This window comes from Prionailurus viverrinus, chromosome D4 (genome assembly GCF_022837055.1).
Source record: "Prionailurus viverrinus isolate Anna chromosome D4, UM_Priviv_1.0, whole genome shotgun sequence".
NCBI classification, from domain to species: Eukaryota; Metazoa; Chordata; class Mammalia; order Carnivora; family Felidae; genus Prionailurus; species Prionailurus viverrinus.
The window spans coordinates 90,560,644-90,574,847 of NC_062573.1; the positions used below are offsets into that span (position 1 = coordinate 90,560,644).

At 49.7% G+C, this 14,204-nt stretch overlaps 1 protein-coding gene across 9 annotated transcripts in view; it reads right to left on the reverse strand.

The window, feature by feature from the left end:
* Nucleotides 1–1,109: 1,109 nt before the first annotated feature.
* The window catches only part of SETX (senataxin), a 66,801-nt gene continuing 53,706 nt past the window's right edge, over nt 1,110–14,204 (reverse strand). For 7 of the 9 annotated variants that reach the window (XM_047831272.1, XM_047831269.1, XM_047831268.1 and 4 more), the window contains 4 exons: nt 13,093–13,257; nt 9,493–9,591; nt 8,121–8,208; nt 1,110–4,262 (listed from right to left, as the gene is read on the reverse strand). In XM_047831272.1, coding sequence (XP_047687228.1) covers nt 3,516–4,262; nt 8,121–8,208; nt 9,493–9,591; nt 13,093–13,257 — 1,099 coding nt within the window. In that variant the 3' untranslated portion in view covers nt 1,110–3,515. Of the gene's footprint in view, nt 4,263–8,120; nt 8,209–9,492; nt 9,592–12,247; nt 12,715–13,092; nt 13,258–14,204 lie in introns of those variants that run through there. The other 2 variants (XR_007146509.1, XM_047831274.1) reach the window with 2 other exon arrangements.

A 14,204-nucleotide genomic window follows, 5' to 3' on the forward strand; every position in this document is an offset into this window, starting at 1 on the left:
TGTGTGCGTCCATCTGCCAGCACGGCCGGGCTTGCGCCGCGGGGCACAGGGCACACCGGACAGCCTCCTGGGGCTCCGAACACCCCATCCGTCTACGGACACCGTTTATGCCACTTGATGTGGCACACGCCTCTGTCCAGGACAGGGGGACAGCAACTCAGGTCCTTTAAAGGTTATGGAGCGATCCCTGGTGAACAGAAACTGCTGCTGTGGTCCTGCACGACACATAAATTCCACAGGAGCTGAGGCTACATTTTAGGTTCCTCCCTGAATTATTTATTCCTCGAAGAATGAATGGGGACACCCAGGAGGTGGCGGGGACTGCGTGGGTGACTCGGTCAGAAGTGACTTTAAAAACGACCGCTACAGATGTTGCAGTAATGAGCCCCACAAGCCAAAGGGCCGTCAGAGCACTCACCGGGTCACCCGGCAGGTTTAGGATGCCCCCTAAGTCCCCATTCGCCATTTCACCCTCCCCGGGTGCGCGCATCCGGAATGAGCCCGTGCCCTCGAACAGGCGGTGTGGCCAAGCCTGATGACACTCCCCGAAGCTACTGCTTTTATGAAGGCGCCCCACGGCTGCTGCCATCGGCAGTCAGCCCGCCTCGGACGTCTGCACCCTGTCCCCCATCGTGACTCTGGGAGCTCCGCTCTCCCCGGTCTCAGCCTAAAGGTGAGTGTGCTCTTTTGTCGAACCTAGCCTCAAAATAGGACCGGCCACCATGGATGGTCATGAACACTTTGTGACCTCACGGCTGGGATTTCACAGAGAGCCGGGGTGGGGGTGGGGGAAGGGGGCTGGAGAACAGGGCTGCGTGAAGCAAATACCCCCCACCCCCCACACCCCCCCCCCCCCCCAGCAGTAATTTCCGCCTAAGACAAATCAAGTGACCCAAAGCACGCTGGTTAGGACACTGCACCTGACCCCGTCATATGTAGCTCCTAACTCAGGCCAGTTTTCTTATTTCCACGTTTAATTTCACCCTTTTCTCTTCAAAGGTGTGTCTTCACAAAGACCAGAGGGTTACTGTTCACCGAATCCCAGCTATGAATTCAGAGCGTTAGAAAGAATTATCAAAGCTGCAGCCAAAAATTATCGTCTACACGGCTAATTTTAGAAAATAGTTTAGTGCATTTTTGTTATAAAATTCATTTACAGGAGGTTATTCACATGTACTTATCAAATCTGCTCCTGGTAATAATACATGAAAATATATTCACCAAATAAACCATGCACAGTAAAGCCAAGGAAGATTGTATACAAAGAGGCAAAACAAGCGTTTGAGTAGGATATATTCGTGGTGAGAGAACGAACACGGAAAGAAAACGGGGCACTTCCTTCCAACGCCACGGGAAGGACGAAGAAAACAGCCGTATTTTTCACTCTGCGAGAACGACACCGTTCTGACCGCCACCACCAGAGAGGCGCCCGTATGAAATGATTTGTGCCAACATTTTCACCAACCAGAACAACAAACAGTTTCAAATGCGGGATCAGGCGGGACTGTGTTCCCAGGGAGGGGCTGTCAGGACACAGGCCGGGTGGGTGGCGAACCAACAGAAGAGCACGGCGCCAGGACGGGTGTTAACACTGGGCCCCAGGAGAGAGCACCGTCCGGGTTTGGCCTGGGAGCACTTCCTGACCCCAGCTCTGCCTGTCACTGTCACGCCTTTTAGGAGCTGACGGAGTTCTTCGACCTTTAAATCGTCACCACCAAGTATCCGCTCAACGAGGCATCTTACAAGATAGCAGCAAAGTGAACTCAAACAAACAATGAGGTTTCGTGCCAAAGGCACACGCGGGAAGCTTACAGAGCCCCTGACTCAGACGGGGTGGGGCTCGCCCTGCACCCCACACCCTGTGCTTTCTGACACCGCGTGGCCAAGGACAAGTGTCCTGCCCACCAACGGGGGACGGAGCACATGCCCAGGGCCAGGAGTGTTGACCCAACACCAGCAGCCGTCTGGACCCCGCTGGGCGGGACGTGGGTCACAGAAGGTAGGTTTAAAACTTCTGGCAAATGTTTTAAAGCTCTTAAACAACCAGTTTCGGTAGAAGTTCTGACACAAAGCCCCCTTAGCTTAAAAAGCAGAGGACAGCATTTTAAACGGTGCATGTGGATCTCCAAGGGTCTGGTCTCCTCCCCAAAGTAGCTAACGGGCTGCCTAGCAGTCGCTACAAACCACTGGTTCTGACGAGTGTCACTGGCTACCGTGCACCCTCACGTCTGACCCTGCGGTTAGACAGGCCTCCCTTGTCCAGACAAACGTCCGCTCGCCATGGCACCCCCCTCCACAACAGCACCATCCCCTCCGATCAGATGATCCTGCCGCACTGATGTACTGGCAGCAGGTAACGCGGGCCCCAGAGCTCACAGGAAACCTGTCCGCTCTCTTCCTGGGTCTCAACCTCACACGTCTGCACTCTTCTCCTTCTCTTTTCAAAGAGAGGGATTTCCTGCCCACAATATTCTATCTGGCCTGCCCTCTCGGGTCCCAGGCTGCCCGGTTAGTGACCAGAATCCCCTTGGGGGGGGGGGGGGGGGAGTAACAGGCAGTTCCTCACGCTCTCCCCAAAACAAACTGGTCGGATTCTCCCGGCAACCGGCAAGCTTTCACACCCAAGCCTCGGTGGCTCTTCCAGGGTCCCCCCCTGCACTGATCCGGCACCTGACGACCACTGGACTTGTAACCCACCGGTTCCGGGATGCTCACAATACGCTGGGGGGCATCTGAATGGTATCTCAAGAATGATTCTTTCATTTCGTATTTTTCTATCTCAAGGGGAAATCAGAATTTTAGCTCGAAACCCATGTGCTCCCTGAAATAGGTAGATGAACTCATCAGAGAAACGTAATATTCTGTGCCAAGGAGCCTCATCTAAAAACACCCAACATCAGCAGAACTTCACCTAACGTAGCTCTGCTTCCTGAAGGTTCCCCCAGGAGACTCCACTTGTTTTTTTTTTTAAATAGAACTAGAGACATCTGACCCACCAGCATTAACTGAGCTTACTGCAGACTACCCGGGCTGAAGAGGTCTGTCTTGCCATAACAATGTTTGAAAGGGCCTGTCCTCCTCCTCCTCCTGCCCCTTTTTATTTTTTTTAGATATAAAGTTTGTTCTGTTGGAAATGAGCAACATTTTAAGCAGGGGAAAGAAAAACGGTCTACTAGATTACATTTTAAAAGGATTTTGTTATTTGCTATACAAATGTACACTTCAACTTTTACACCATCCACTCCAGTCTCCCTCACTATACAACAACAAGAGATCAACATTTGAAGTCTTCAAGGACAATATAACGGACACACAAACGCCCTCGACAGCTTTTGCGGCTGACAAAAGATATCGAAGACACCGAGAGGTTCAGGTGTTAGGATACGTTTTCCGTGTTTTCCAACAGCACACAAACTCCTTTAAGGACAAAAATAATCGGATCTGGACAGTCCCATTAGTGGTCATCTTAAGTCTGCGATGATGCTGGGGCTGACCATCTCTGTCACTTGGCTTTACTATAAAAACTTTCTTCTCTTGGAACCACTGTCTTCCTCTTCCAGTCTCCTGTTGTCCCAGCCGGAGCGCCTCTTCGGGTGACGGCTCTCGGGGCTCTGCGTCTCCCGGTCCCCTTCGCTGAAAGCCCTGGTCTCTCTCCTGCGGCTGAGCCCTCCTCCCCAGTCACATGCTCTTTTACTCGCGGAGACATCCGTACCGGCAGCTGGAGGCTCCCACTGCACGGGAGGGTTCTGGGTGCTCAGCGTGGTCCCTCTGGCGGTGGACAGCTGGGCACCACCCAGGTCCTGGTGACTCAGAGGGAAGCCTGGCTCCCCCGAGGGAGGCGTGGCCCCAGGATGCTGGGGGCTCAGGGGCTGCGGATCCCTCGGGCACGTCCCTTTGGCCTCGGGGTCTATGCCCAGCCTCCTAAGCAGTCGTGGGTCCCGAAGCCGGTCCTGAATAGGAGGTCTTTCAGGGTCCTTGGTGGTAACAGCACCAGTGGATTCCTTACAGCCAGAAGGCACGTGATACAGGGAGGAAGGGAAAGACGTCTTGGCAAATTCACCGTCTGGCTTGCTGCCGGGCAAGCCACCCTGGGGTCTGGCCACCTCCGGGGCCACGGTGGGCGGGTGAGTCAGACTTCTCTGCAGGACGGGCTTGAGTTTCAGAATCTTGGCTGCGTCGTGCCTGTAGTTTTTGTCGCACGTCTTGACGATGGCACCCCGCTTCTGTGCGTCCTGAATCAGGTGATTCCAGTGCTGATTTTCCTAGAAACAGACAAGGGAGAGACAATTACACCCCCCCCAAAACTCTCATATGCTTGGGAAGCATGAGATTTCTTTCATTTCTGAACAATAAATTCCCTTCATGACTAGGCTCTCAAGAATCCACTAAAGGAAAGAGAAGTCCAGACACAGAAAGAGGCCATGTTATCAGGAAAGAGCCCTGGTCGCCGCCTATAAGAAAGGACCTCCTCCATTTTACCACGTTACTGGTGCCGTGGGGTCACTGGCTGTTACACAGACCGTACCAGCTGCCAGCAGCCACAAGGAGCTATTTAAATTTCAATTAATTAAATTAAATTAAATAAGAAATGCACTTCCTCAGTCGCAGCAGCCGCATTTCAAGTGCTCAGTGGCTACATGTGCCTCGTGGCGAGTGACTGGATGGTGCAGGCACCGAACGGCTCTGTCATCCCGGAAAGTTCCTCGGACACTGTTGATCTAGAGTCTTGCCTGCTTCTCGAAAGGCTCATACGCTGGAGCAGGAAAGCTTGGTGCCAGAAAGCCCTAACTTCTGGGTGCATGTGACTATTCTAGAAAGAGGCCCAGAGCTGCCACTGAACTGTCAAAGGCCTCCTAGACTCCAAAGGGGCTAAACCGTCTTCATACACTGAGACAACTATGCCACAGATTTTTCCCACCTTCCTGGAGGAGCTCACGTTAGGAGAGGCACACCTAAGGAGAAGAAAACCCACTAGCATGCATTCTCCTCACTTCCTGTTAGACCTGGCTTGGCAATAAATTGCTGCTTTACAGTTATTAGAATGTGGGCATCCTTAGAAAGAGGAGCGTGCATGAGAGGAAAAAAACACAAAGCCTGGAGGGAAGAGGAGGGGGAGGAGGGGGGGAAGAGGGGGAGGGGAAGGAGGAGGGGAAGGGGGAAGGGGGAAGAGAAGGAGGAGGAAGAGGAGGAAGAGGAGGAAAGAGGGGAAGGGGGAGGACAGGGAGGAGGAAGGGGGAGGAGGGGGAGAGGAGGGGAAGGAGAAGCAGAGGAGGAAGAGGAGGACGATGAGGAAGGAGGGGGAGGGGGGGAGGGAGAAGAGAAGGAGCGAGAGGAGGAGGGCAAAGAGCACAGCTGTCCACTGTCCGCTGTCCTCGCGGGGGCTCCCGTCCTATTCATAAAGGTGGGGGAGGGCAGCAATTTTAACTGGCTGCATGACCTGGGTCAAGCGGGCCTCTCTGGGCCTGTTTCCTCATCTGTAAAATAGGAACGATGTTTTATTTAACTGATTCTGAAACGCACACCGTGTTCACATTTTACCATTTCTGAATCTGGGGTGCCTACCAGCCAGGGCGCAGTCTCCGAGTAACTAATCCTAGGGAATTCCTGGCTAGGCAACCACGACCCCTCGACTTTCAGTCAATAAACCACCTGAAGGAAGAAGGACTCCCAGCTCTTGCCTGAAAACCTGCCCACAGAAATGTTCTGATGAGACAAAAAAGTACCAGCATGAACTCCTGGAGAACGGAGACCAGGGGCTGGAGGAGAACCCCGGAGACCGTGGGGGGTACTCTTAGGGAACGCCTTCTGATGGCACAGGGCACAGGGGCACGGCCTGTGCGTCAACGAGGCCACGTGACTGTGACCCGGGAAATGGTGACGTAGCGCCAGACTCGGAAGGTGAAATACTTTTAGGGATCTCTCAACCTGTTCATCTTGTCTGTATTTTTTCTCTTTTGTGCACAAACAAGAGTGACCTACGTCTGTCTAAACAAGACTAGAAGAATTCTTTTAATAAATATAAAATAAAAGTTCTAAGTGGAAATAAAGCGTCACAGCCTAAGAGTAGCACATGAGCTAGTGACTTATGTCATAATGGCTTCTTGGACTTCACGAACCGCAGTATCGATGCTGACCTCACAGCATCTCGTTACGCTCGAAGGGCCGCGTCAGTAACACGCAAGGCCAGGGCCGGCGCGCACCACGCAGGCCCGCGAGCCAGGCTCCGCGGCTCGGATCTCTTTCTCGCTCCGGAGAGCTCCAGAGATGCTCACCCTGTGGCCGAAACACAGGTGTGACACGAAGCAGATGGTCTTGCTGTCTCTGCCACGTCTACGGCACCTAACGGTGGTGTTTAATCGGATTCTGAGAGCACAAAAACGGTTCTGAGTAAGGGCTATCACTCTTGGTTTCTCAGAGAAAACCAAGTGCCTTCGTCATTGGTTCTGTTTCCGGAAGGAAAACTGGGGTAAGCATAAAAAACAAAAACAGAAACAAAAACATAGGAAAAAGGCTCCAAGGACCGCGGAAGTTAAGTTGGAAAAACCCAAGTGATAAACTGGGACTTTTTTTACCGTATTCTTTCTCCATCTTTTTACGGCGCTGGCTTCCCAGAGTGAAGACCTCCCCCACGCGCTCTCGGGGCCCTCCCGCCCGGACTCTGTCCTGCCCGGTCATCCGACCGCAGGCCGCACTGCCAGGGCACAAACTCCTGGGTGCCAAACAGAAGGGGGCGGTGGGAACGGGGGAGCCCACAGAGGCTCCTTTAATCAGGGCAGACACAACACAAGTGCCGTGTTACCTTCCAGGTTTAAACACCGCCAAAATTCAAAAATTTTATTACTAAAAATAGTAATAGGTCAACCAACTGATAAGAAATCCCGTTTTCACACTTAGATCCTTATGGTCCCAGGAAAAATAATTCTACAAAAAAACTTTTATTTTGAGGTGACTGTAGATTCACAGGAAGTTGCGAACAAAGTACAGAGAAGTTCACGCTTCACACAGTCTCCTCAGTTATGAAAATGTTTTTCAAACTTCCAGCTGATGTATAAATGTTCGTGGCAGAGAGATATAATAGTGAGACAATTACAAAAATATATGCCCCACTGAATCTTATCCTAAACAAGTACAAGTGGAAATTCAATTTCAAAAGCAAAGAGAGTCCTACGGCTATCTGTTCTGCTGGACGCTTTTAAGAGCAACGTAAAGATTTATTCTTAATAGTTATTTCACCATGTCGGGATTTAGAACATGCTAGAAACAAAATCTTTAGTTAAACTTCTAACAAGTTTTTCATAGCGACTTAAAAACAGGTGGTACCGGCAGCTTTCAAAAATTCTTCCAACGGGGCACCCAAACAAGAAAACCTGAAAAGCACAGACGCAGGGAAGAAGTACACGGGCAAGACAGGGTCGGAATGCCCTCTGGTGGCACTAAGCCGGAAAGTAGGGGGAAAACCGGGGAAAAAAAACCCGAATGAGTTGGCTCCACTCCTACGATAACCAACGACCGTGTTAGACACTGAAATTCGACAAGTCCGAAGCTATTACCCCTAAGGAGACAGGCAGCAAGCATCTGCTTTCCCGGGCCGTGACATCACCGAATGAGGCCGCGCTCCGTCCACCACGGACGGACGCAAACCTGCCGCCTCTCCTAGAGGGGCTCCGCCACGGCCCCCACCCGGGGGACACGGAGCGCGCGGCACACAGGAGGCAGGACCCGCGCGCGCTCGCCAGCTCCCTCCCGCTGGCCTTAGGCTGGGCCAGTAACAACCAGGTGAGCTGAGTGTCTGCTAAGTGCCCACAGCTGTCCAAGCACTTCACTTCATAGTATGGCTTTACTATCTCAACAGTCCCCGGATGGGAGACTTCTTTCTTCTTTTTGAAAAAGGTCATCTTGAAAACAGACCATGGGTACCTGGGCCTTGGACCGGGGCAGGGTGAGCAGTCAGCACCCAGGCAGAAGCTGCCGGAGCGCAGAACCACCAGGGGGAAGAGGCTCATTATTCTGTAACCCTGCGATCACTTGCATTTTGATGGAAAATAAAAACGAAACCTCGAGCCAGCCTCAGTTAACCATGGGCAGACTCTGGAGTCCTCTGGTCCCAGGAATGCACCTACCATCAAGGTCCTTAAATGTCCGAGGATGAAGAGGCTGTACTTGGCTCGTGTAATGGTGACATTCAATCTCTGCAAACTTGCCAGAAATCTAAGTGGTAAAAAAAAAAAAAAAAAAAAAGTTACTTCTTTCTGCAGAATGACTTAGCATGTGAGTGTAGGTGAGTCACAGACACACACATCAGACAGCTTTTCTCGGGCTCCTTCTCCTCCTTTAACGTGACGTGGTTTTCTCCCTTTTCCCAACATAGGGTCCCCGGCAAATAAGAAACTTCCATCAAAAACAATAAACAAAATATCTGGAGCTTTCCCTCCCAAGTGGCGCATCGGTCAATCTCCTAGTCTCACTTGGAGGAGACACTGGCAGTGTTAACAGTGTCATTCTTAAGCCTTAGAAACATCCTAAAAATACAATACTAGATCAGTTATTATTTTTAAAAATTAAAAAAAACCCATTTTTTAGTAGGCTTCGTGCCCAGTGTGGAGCCCAACACGGGGCTTGAACTCATGACCCTGAGATCAAGATGTGAACTGAGCTGAAGAGTCGGACGCTTAACAGACAGCCACCCGGGGGAGCCGTGACCAGTGACTCTTCATTTAAATGTATCTGAAATCACTCAAATGTCATGGAGCCAGTACACAAACACACAAGTCTCAGACAAATGTAGCAACAGATCTAGGGGAGCTCAGAAGGAACAGAACTGCCGTGCGAACAAGGTGAACTTTCCAGTGAGCTGGGAGAGAGCGGACCGCTAACAGGATGGTCCGGAGACACCAGGCCTCCGTGTGTGCGTGCAGACCCTCTCCAAACGGGGCAGGGAGAGCGTACGTCACCATTACTTACGTTACTGTTTTCTTTCAGACCAAGTCAACATATCTGTACAATCTGGAACTTTCACCTCCTCAAAAGAAGGAAAAAAGTAACTACACAGGAGTCTCAGGGCTCCAAGACTCGGGGGAGTTTTCTGTCAACCGTCACAGTGTCCTGGGCCTCTTTAGTGAGTAAACCCACAGGAGTTAAGGCTGACAAACTTGGCCAAAGCACGAAAACACAGCGAAGACGAAAAACCACTCCATGACCCATCCTGGAGAGGAGCAAGCCCCCTGCAAACTGCCCCCGGTCCAAGATGGAGGGCACCCTTCGGAGGGAAAGGACAGACTGCCAGCGGGACACAGGTTAACACACGAGGTACGAAGAGCAGCACACCAGACAGCGGATCGACTTCACGCAACCGAAGGAGGGAAACCTTCACGACGTTACGCACGGCTTTATAAAGGCCGAGCGAGCAAATGACGGTATTCTCCGACGGTGGTCGGAAACAGATCTGGCTCGAGACTACAGACCAGTGAAAAGGCAGTGACGAGAGTTACTCACCCAATGGAGCCTTGCAGGGCATTTGCTCTGACACACGTGACGATAACACAATCTTTCTGGCGGCCCTGGAACGCGTCCACGGTATCTACTTCTGCCGGCCTATTTGCAAAAGAGAAACAGGCTCGTTGGAAAAAGGAAGCTCATCGCGAAACGCACCCGTTTACACGGCAGCGTTCTGCAAAAGCTTTTTTCACGGTTCTCTTTTTTTACCGAAACAGGATTCACGGAGCGTAAAACTCCCCGTTCTAAAGTACGGCATTCCGTGGCGCTCAGCACCCGCCATGCTGTACAACCGCCACCTCCGTCTGCCTCCGCGACGACACTTCCACCCCTCGTGCCCGTCGGCGGTCAGTCCCTCGCGATCTCTCCCGCTCTCCAGGCCTGGCAACCACCAACCTACTTTCTGTCTGGTAATTTCACACAAAGGGAATCATAAAACGCGTGGCCCTTCCCGCTTGGCTTCTTTCACCGCCATCGATCCATTTACAACTGAGGGACGTTTGGCTTGTTTGCTCTTTTTGACCGTTACGAGTAACGTTGCTGTGAACATTCACGTACCAGCTTTCGTGCTAACATCTTCTCCGTTCTTTTGGGCACATACCTAGCAGGGGAGCTGCTCGGTCGCTTGGTAATTCTATGCTTAACTTTTTGAGGACTCGCCAAACTGTTTTTCCACAGTGATCTACCATTTTACACTCTTCCCAGCAAAGCATAAGGGCTCCAATTTCTCAACGTCCTTATTCAAACTCTGTTATTATCTATTATCATCATCGTCATCGTTTAGGTGGGTGAAAGGGTATCTCACTGTGGTTTCGATGTGCATTTCCCTTAGTGACAAACGAGGTGCAACATCTTTCCCGTGCCGGTTGACCATTCGGTCACAATCTTCTTCTGAGAAACGCTATTCAAAGCCTTCGCTCGTTAAAAAAAAAATCCGATGACTCAACTGTTACCGAGTTGTGGGAGTTCTTTCTATACTCCGGTTAGGAGACCCATCGGATACAGGATGTGCACGTAGACTTTCCTTGACTTAGGATGGGGTCACATCCCAATACACCCATCAGAAGTTAAAAATACCTTAAGGTGAGAATGCATTTGTTACACCTAACCTACCGAACACCGGAGCTTAGCCTGGACAGCCTCAAACAGGCTCAGGACACTCACGTTTGCCTACAGTTGGGCAAAGCCCACTTCCTGATGAAGTGCTAGGTTATCTTACGTAATTTATTGACCACTGCACTGCGATAGGTACAGAACGGTTGTGTCATGGTTTACCCCCGGGACCGTGGGGCTGAGCGGGTGCTGCGGCTCGCCGCTCCCCAGCATCACGAGGCAGGATCATACCGCACACCAGTCCCCGGGGGAGAAAAAGCCAAATTCAAAACCTGAAGTACAGCTTCTACTGAATGTGTGCTGCTATCACACCATCAGAAAGCTGAAAAATTCTAAGTCAAACCATGGTAAGTCAGAACCATCCGTATCTTCTCCCACTCTGTGGGCTGTCTTTTCCCTTTTTTGGTAGTGTACTTTGACACACAGAAGTTTCTAATTTTTATCAAGTCTAATTTATCTATTCTTTCTTTGGTAACTTGTGCTTGGGTATCATACCAGAAAATTGTCTAATCTGAGGTCATACAGATTTATACCTTTGTTCCAAGTTTTAAAATTTTATCTCTTAGGTTTCCTGCTCTACTCCACTTTGAGTTCATTATGGGGTGGGAGACAAGGTTCGAAACTCATTCTCTTGCAGGTGGAGATCCAGTTGGTCCAGCACCATTTTGTTTCCCCAATGAATGGCCTGGGCCCCCTTGCTGAAAACCCACTGGCCATAAATGCACGGGTTTATTTCTGAACTCCCAATTCTAGTCTACCGGTTTACAGGTCTATCCTTAGGACCGTACCAGTTCTGATAACTAACTTTGTAGTAAGTCTTGAAATAGGAAAGCATGAGCCCCTAACAGTATTCTTTTTCAATATAATTGCGGTGTCTTGCATTTCCACGTGAATTTTAGGTTCAGCTTGTCCATTTCTACACAATGGGCAGCTGGAATTCTGGCAGAGACGGCAGAATTGAGGGTGAGTTTGTAGATCACTCTGGGGAGCGCTGCCCCCTTCACAACACGAAGTCTTCTGATCCACAGACAGAGAATGTCTCTCCACTTACCTAGGTGTTAACTGCTTTCACCATTTTGTACTTTTCTTTTATTCCTAAATATTTTGTCCTTTTTGACTCCATTATAAACAGAATTGTTTTTTAAATTTCCTTTTCAGATGGCTAGTTGCTACTGCGCACACACGCAATGGATTTTTGTATGCTGATCCTGCATCTACAACTTGGCTGAACTCACCTGTTAGAATGGAGAGCTTATGTGGATTTTTAGGGTTTTCTACACAGTAGGTCCGGCCAACTATGAAAAGGGATAGTTTTAGTTCTCGTATAATACAAACACCTTTAATTTCTTTTTCTTGCTCAATTATCCTGCTTAGGACCTCTAAAACCATGCTGCACAAACGTAGCAAGAGCAGGCACCCTTCCTGATCCTAGCGGCACAGCACTCAGTCTGACCATCAAGCATGTCATAGATACCTTCTATTAGGTCGCAGAAGTTCCTTTCTATTCCTAGTTTGCTGAGTGCTTTTATCACGAAAAGTCAAATGCTCCTTCTACGTCTATTCTGATGATCGTGTAGGTTTTCTCCCTTTATTCTATTAGTATGGTTGATCACACAGATTGACTTTTGTATGTTGAACCAACCTTGCATTCCTGAGATAATCCCACTATGGTCTTGGTGTATGCTCCTTTTAATATGCGGCTGAATTCAGTTCCCATTATTTTGTTGAGGATTTTTACATCCATATTCATAAGGGATACTGGCCTGTAGTTTCTCTCTTCTTGTGATGTTTTCCGTGGCTCTGGTATTATGGTAATATTGGCCTCATAAAATGAGTTAGAAAGTCTTCCCTCCTCTTCTATTTTTTGGAAGAGTCTGAGAAGGATTGGTGTTAATTCTTATCTTAATGTCTGGCAGAATTCACCAGTGAAGCCTGGTCCTGGGTTTTTCTTTGTTGGAAAGAGTCTGACCACTAATTCCATCTCTTTTTACAGGTCTGTTCAAATTTTCTATTTTTTCTAGAGCCAATTTTGGTAAGCTTGTGTGTTTCTAGGTTAAGAAATGTTTGAGTTAATGGCTTTCCAATGAGACAAAAAACACGATCTTCACCCTGTACATAAAGGCATGAAAAGGGTTAAATACTTTATCCCAAGTGCAAGTGTTACTTCATGAATCCTACTAGAATTACAATTCAGGTCAACAAGTCCCGGGAACTAAAGGAAAAGGCCTGGAGGGTTTCTCAGTCGGTTCCACTGCCAGTTGTGGTGGGGAGGTCACTGCCAGCAGCAGGAGGTACTGACTGGTCTGCGGGGCTGGGAGGGTGAGCGTTCCCGACCCAGCGTGACCCAAGCCAGCCCGTGAGTCTCCTCCTGCTATCTTACCACAGCCTGAGACCATTCCCTAGAGTTAGGTTTCATTTTATCCCCTCTTTCTTCTTTTTAATTCAACCGAAAACCTGGAAATATCTGTAAAAATATAGATGCCTCACCCTTTTCTATCAAACTCTTTGTCCAAATCCTTCTGAATCATCGTCTTCTGAGCCTTGTAATGGGTTATTATGCCAATGTTCCGGAAAGTAACATCCCTTCTTTTGTCTTTAATAAGTTTAATTATTTCCATTACCAGTTTTATTTCTTGAACATTTATATATGAGCTAAATAAGATGAAAAACAAAACAAAACAAAACAAAACACATCAAAACTAATAGCAGTCCAACTGCTAGCTTCAGTCCCACTTTGTTTTCTGCTAGAGTGAAGGGCAGGAAGGTAGCTTTGGCCTTTGCTCAGTCATCAGTGGCTCAAAGAGGCTGTTACAATGACCATCAATATGGTACCCTTAAAGACATACAACCACCCAGTGAAACAGGAAGTTATGAGGACGAAGAGTGTGATGTCACCTGAAGCTTACTCACCGATCTCTTCATCTGTCAAAACAGGGATAGCAACAGTAAGAAGTATTGACAGTAACCAAGACAGGAACAGGAAAGAGCTAGCACTAAGCATCTACTGTCTGGGGGCGCCTGGGTCGCTAGGTCGGTTGGGCGTCTGACTCTTGGTTTTGGCTCCGGTCATGATCCCAGGGTCGTGGGTTCTGTCCCGAGCTGAGCTCTGCCCTGACAGCACGGAGCCTGCTTGCGATTCTCCCCCTCTCTCTGCCCCTCTCCCCGTCTCCCTCAAGATAAATAAACTTAAAAGAAAGAAAAAAAAAAGAATTTGCACACACTGAGACCAGCGCTCTAGACGGGATCGCCTTCCTTCACTCCCCAGCACTGGCTGTGCGGAGCTCGCACCCACGGCCAGGGGCCGCCGTCCACGCGGACTGAACAGGACGCAGCCTGGGGGCGCGTCCGCACTGGCCTCCCCCTGCACTCCCAGCTCACTTCCCAAACGACATGCACCCCTTCACTCCCATTCCAGGACAACCGCACTGCACCTGAAGCTGCCTGAAGGTCTCAGTTTAAGGGCCTTTAATCCCCATGTTCTTAACTTCTAGGCTCACTTGACAGAAAACCCAGTCAGCCAGCCTTCTCTTCCATCTCTGAAGTCCTCATTTTCGTCATTCACCTCTCAGGCCAACGTTCCTCTATGACCTTCACCTCCA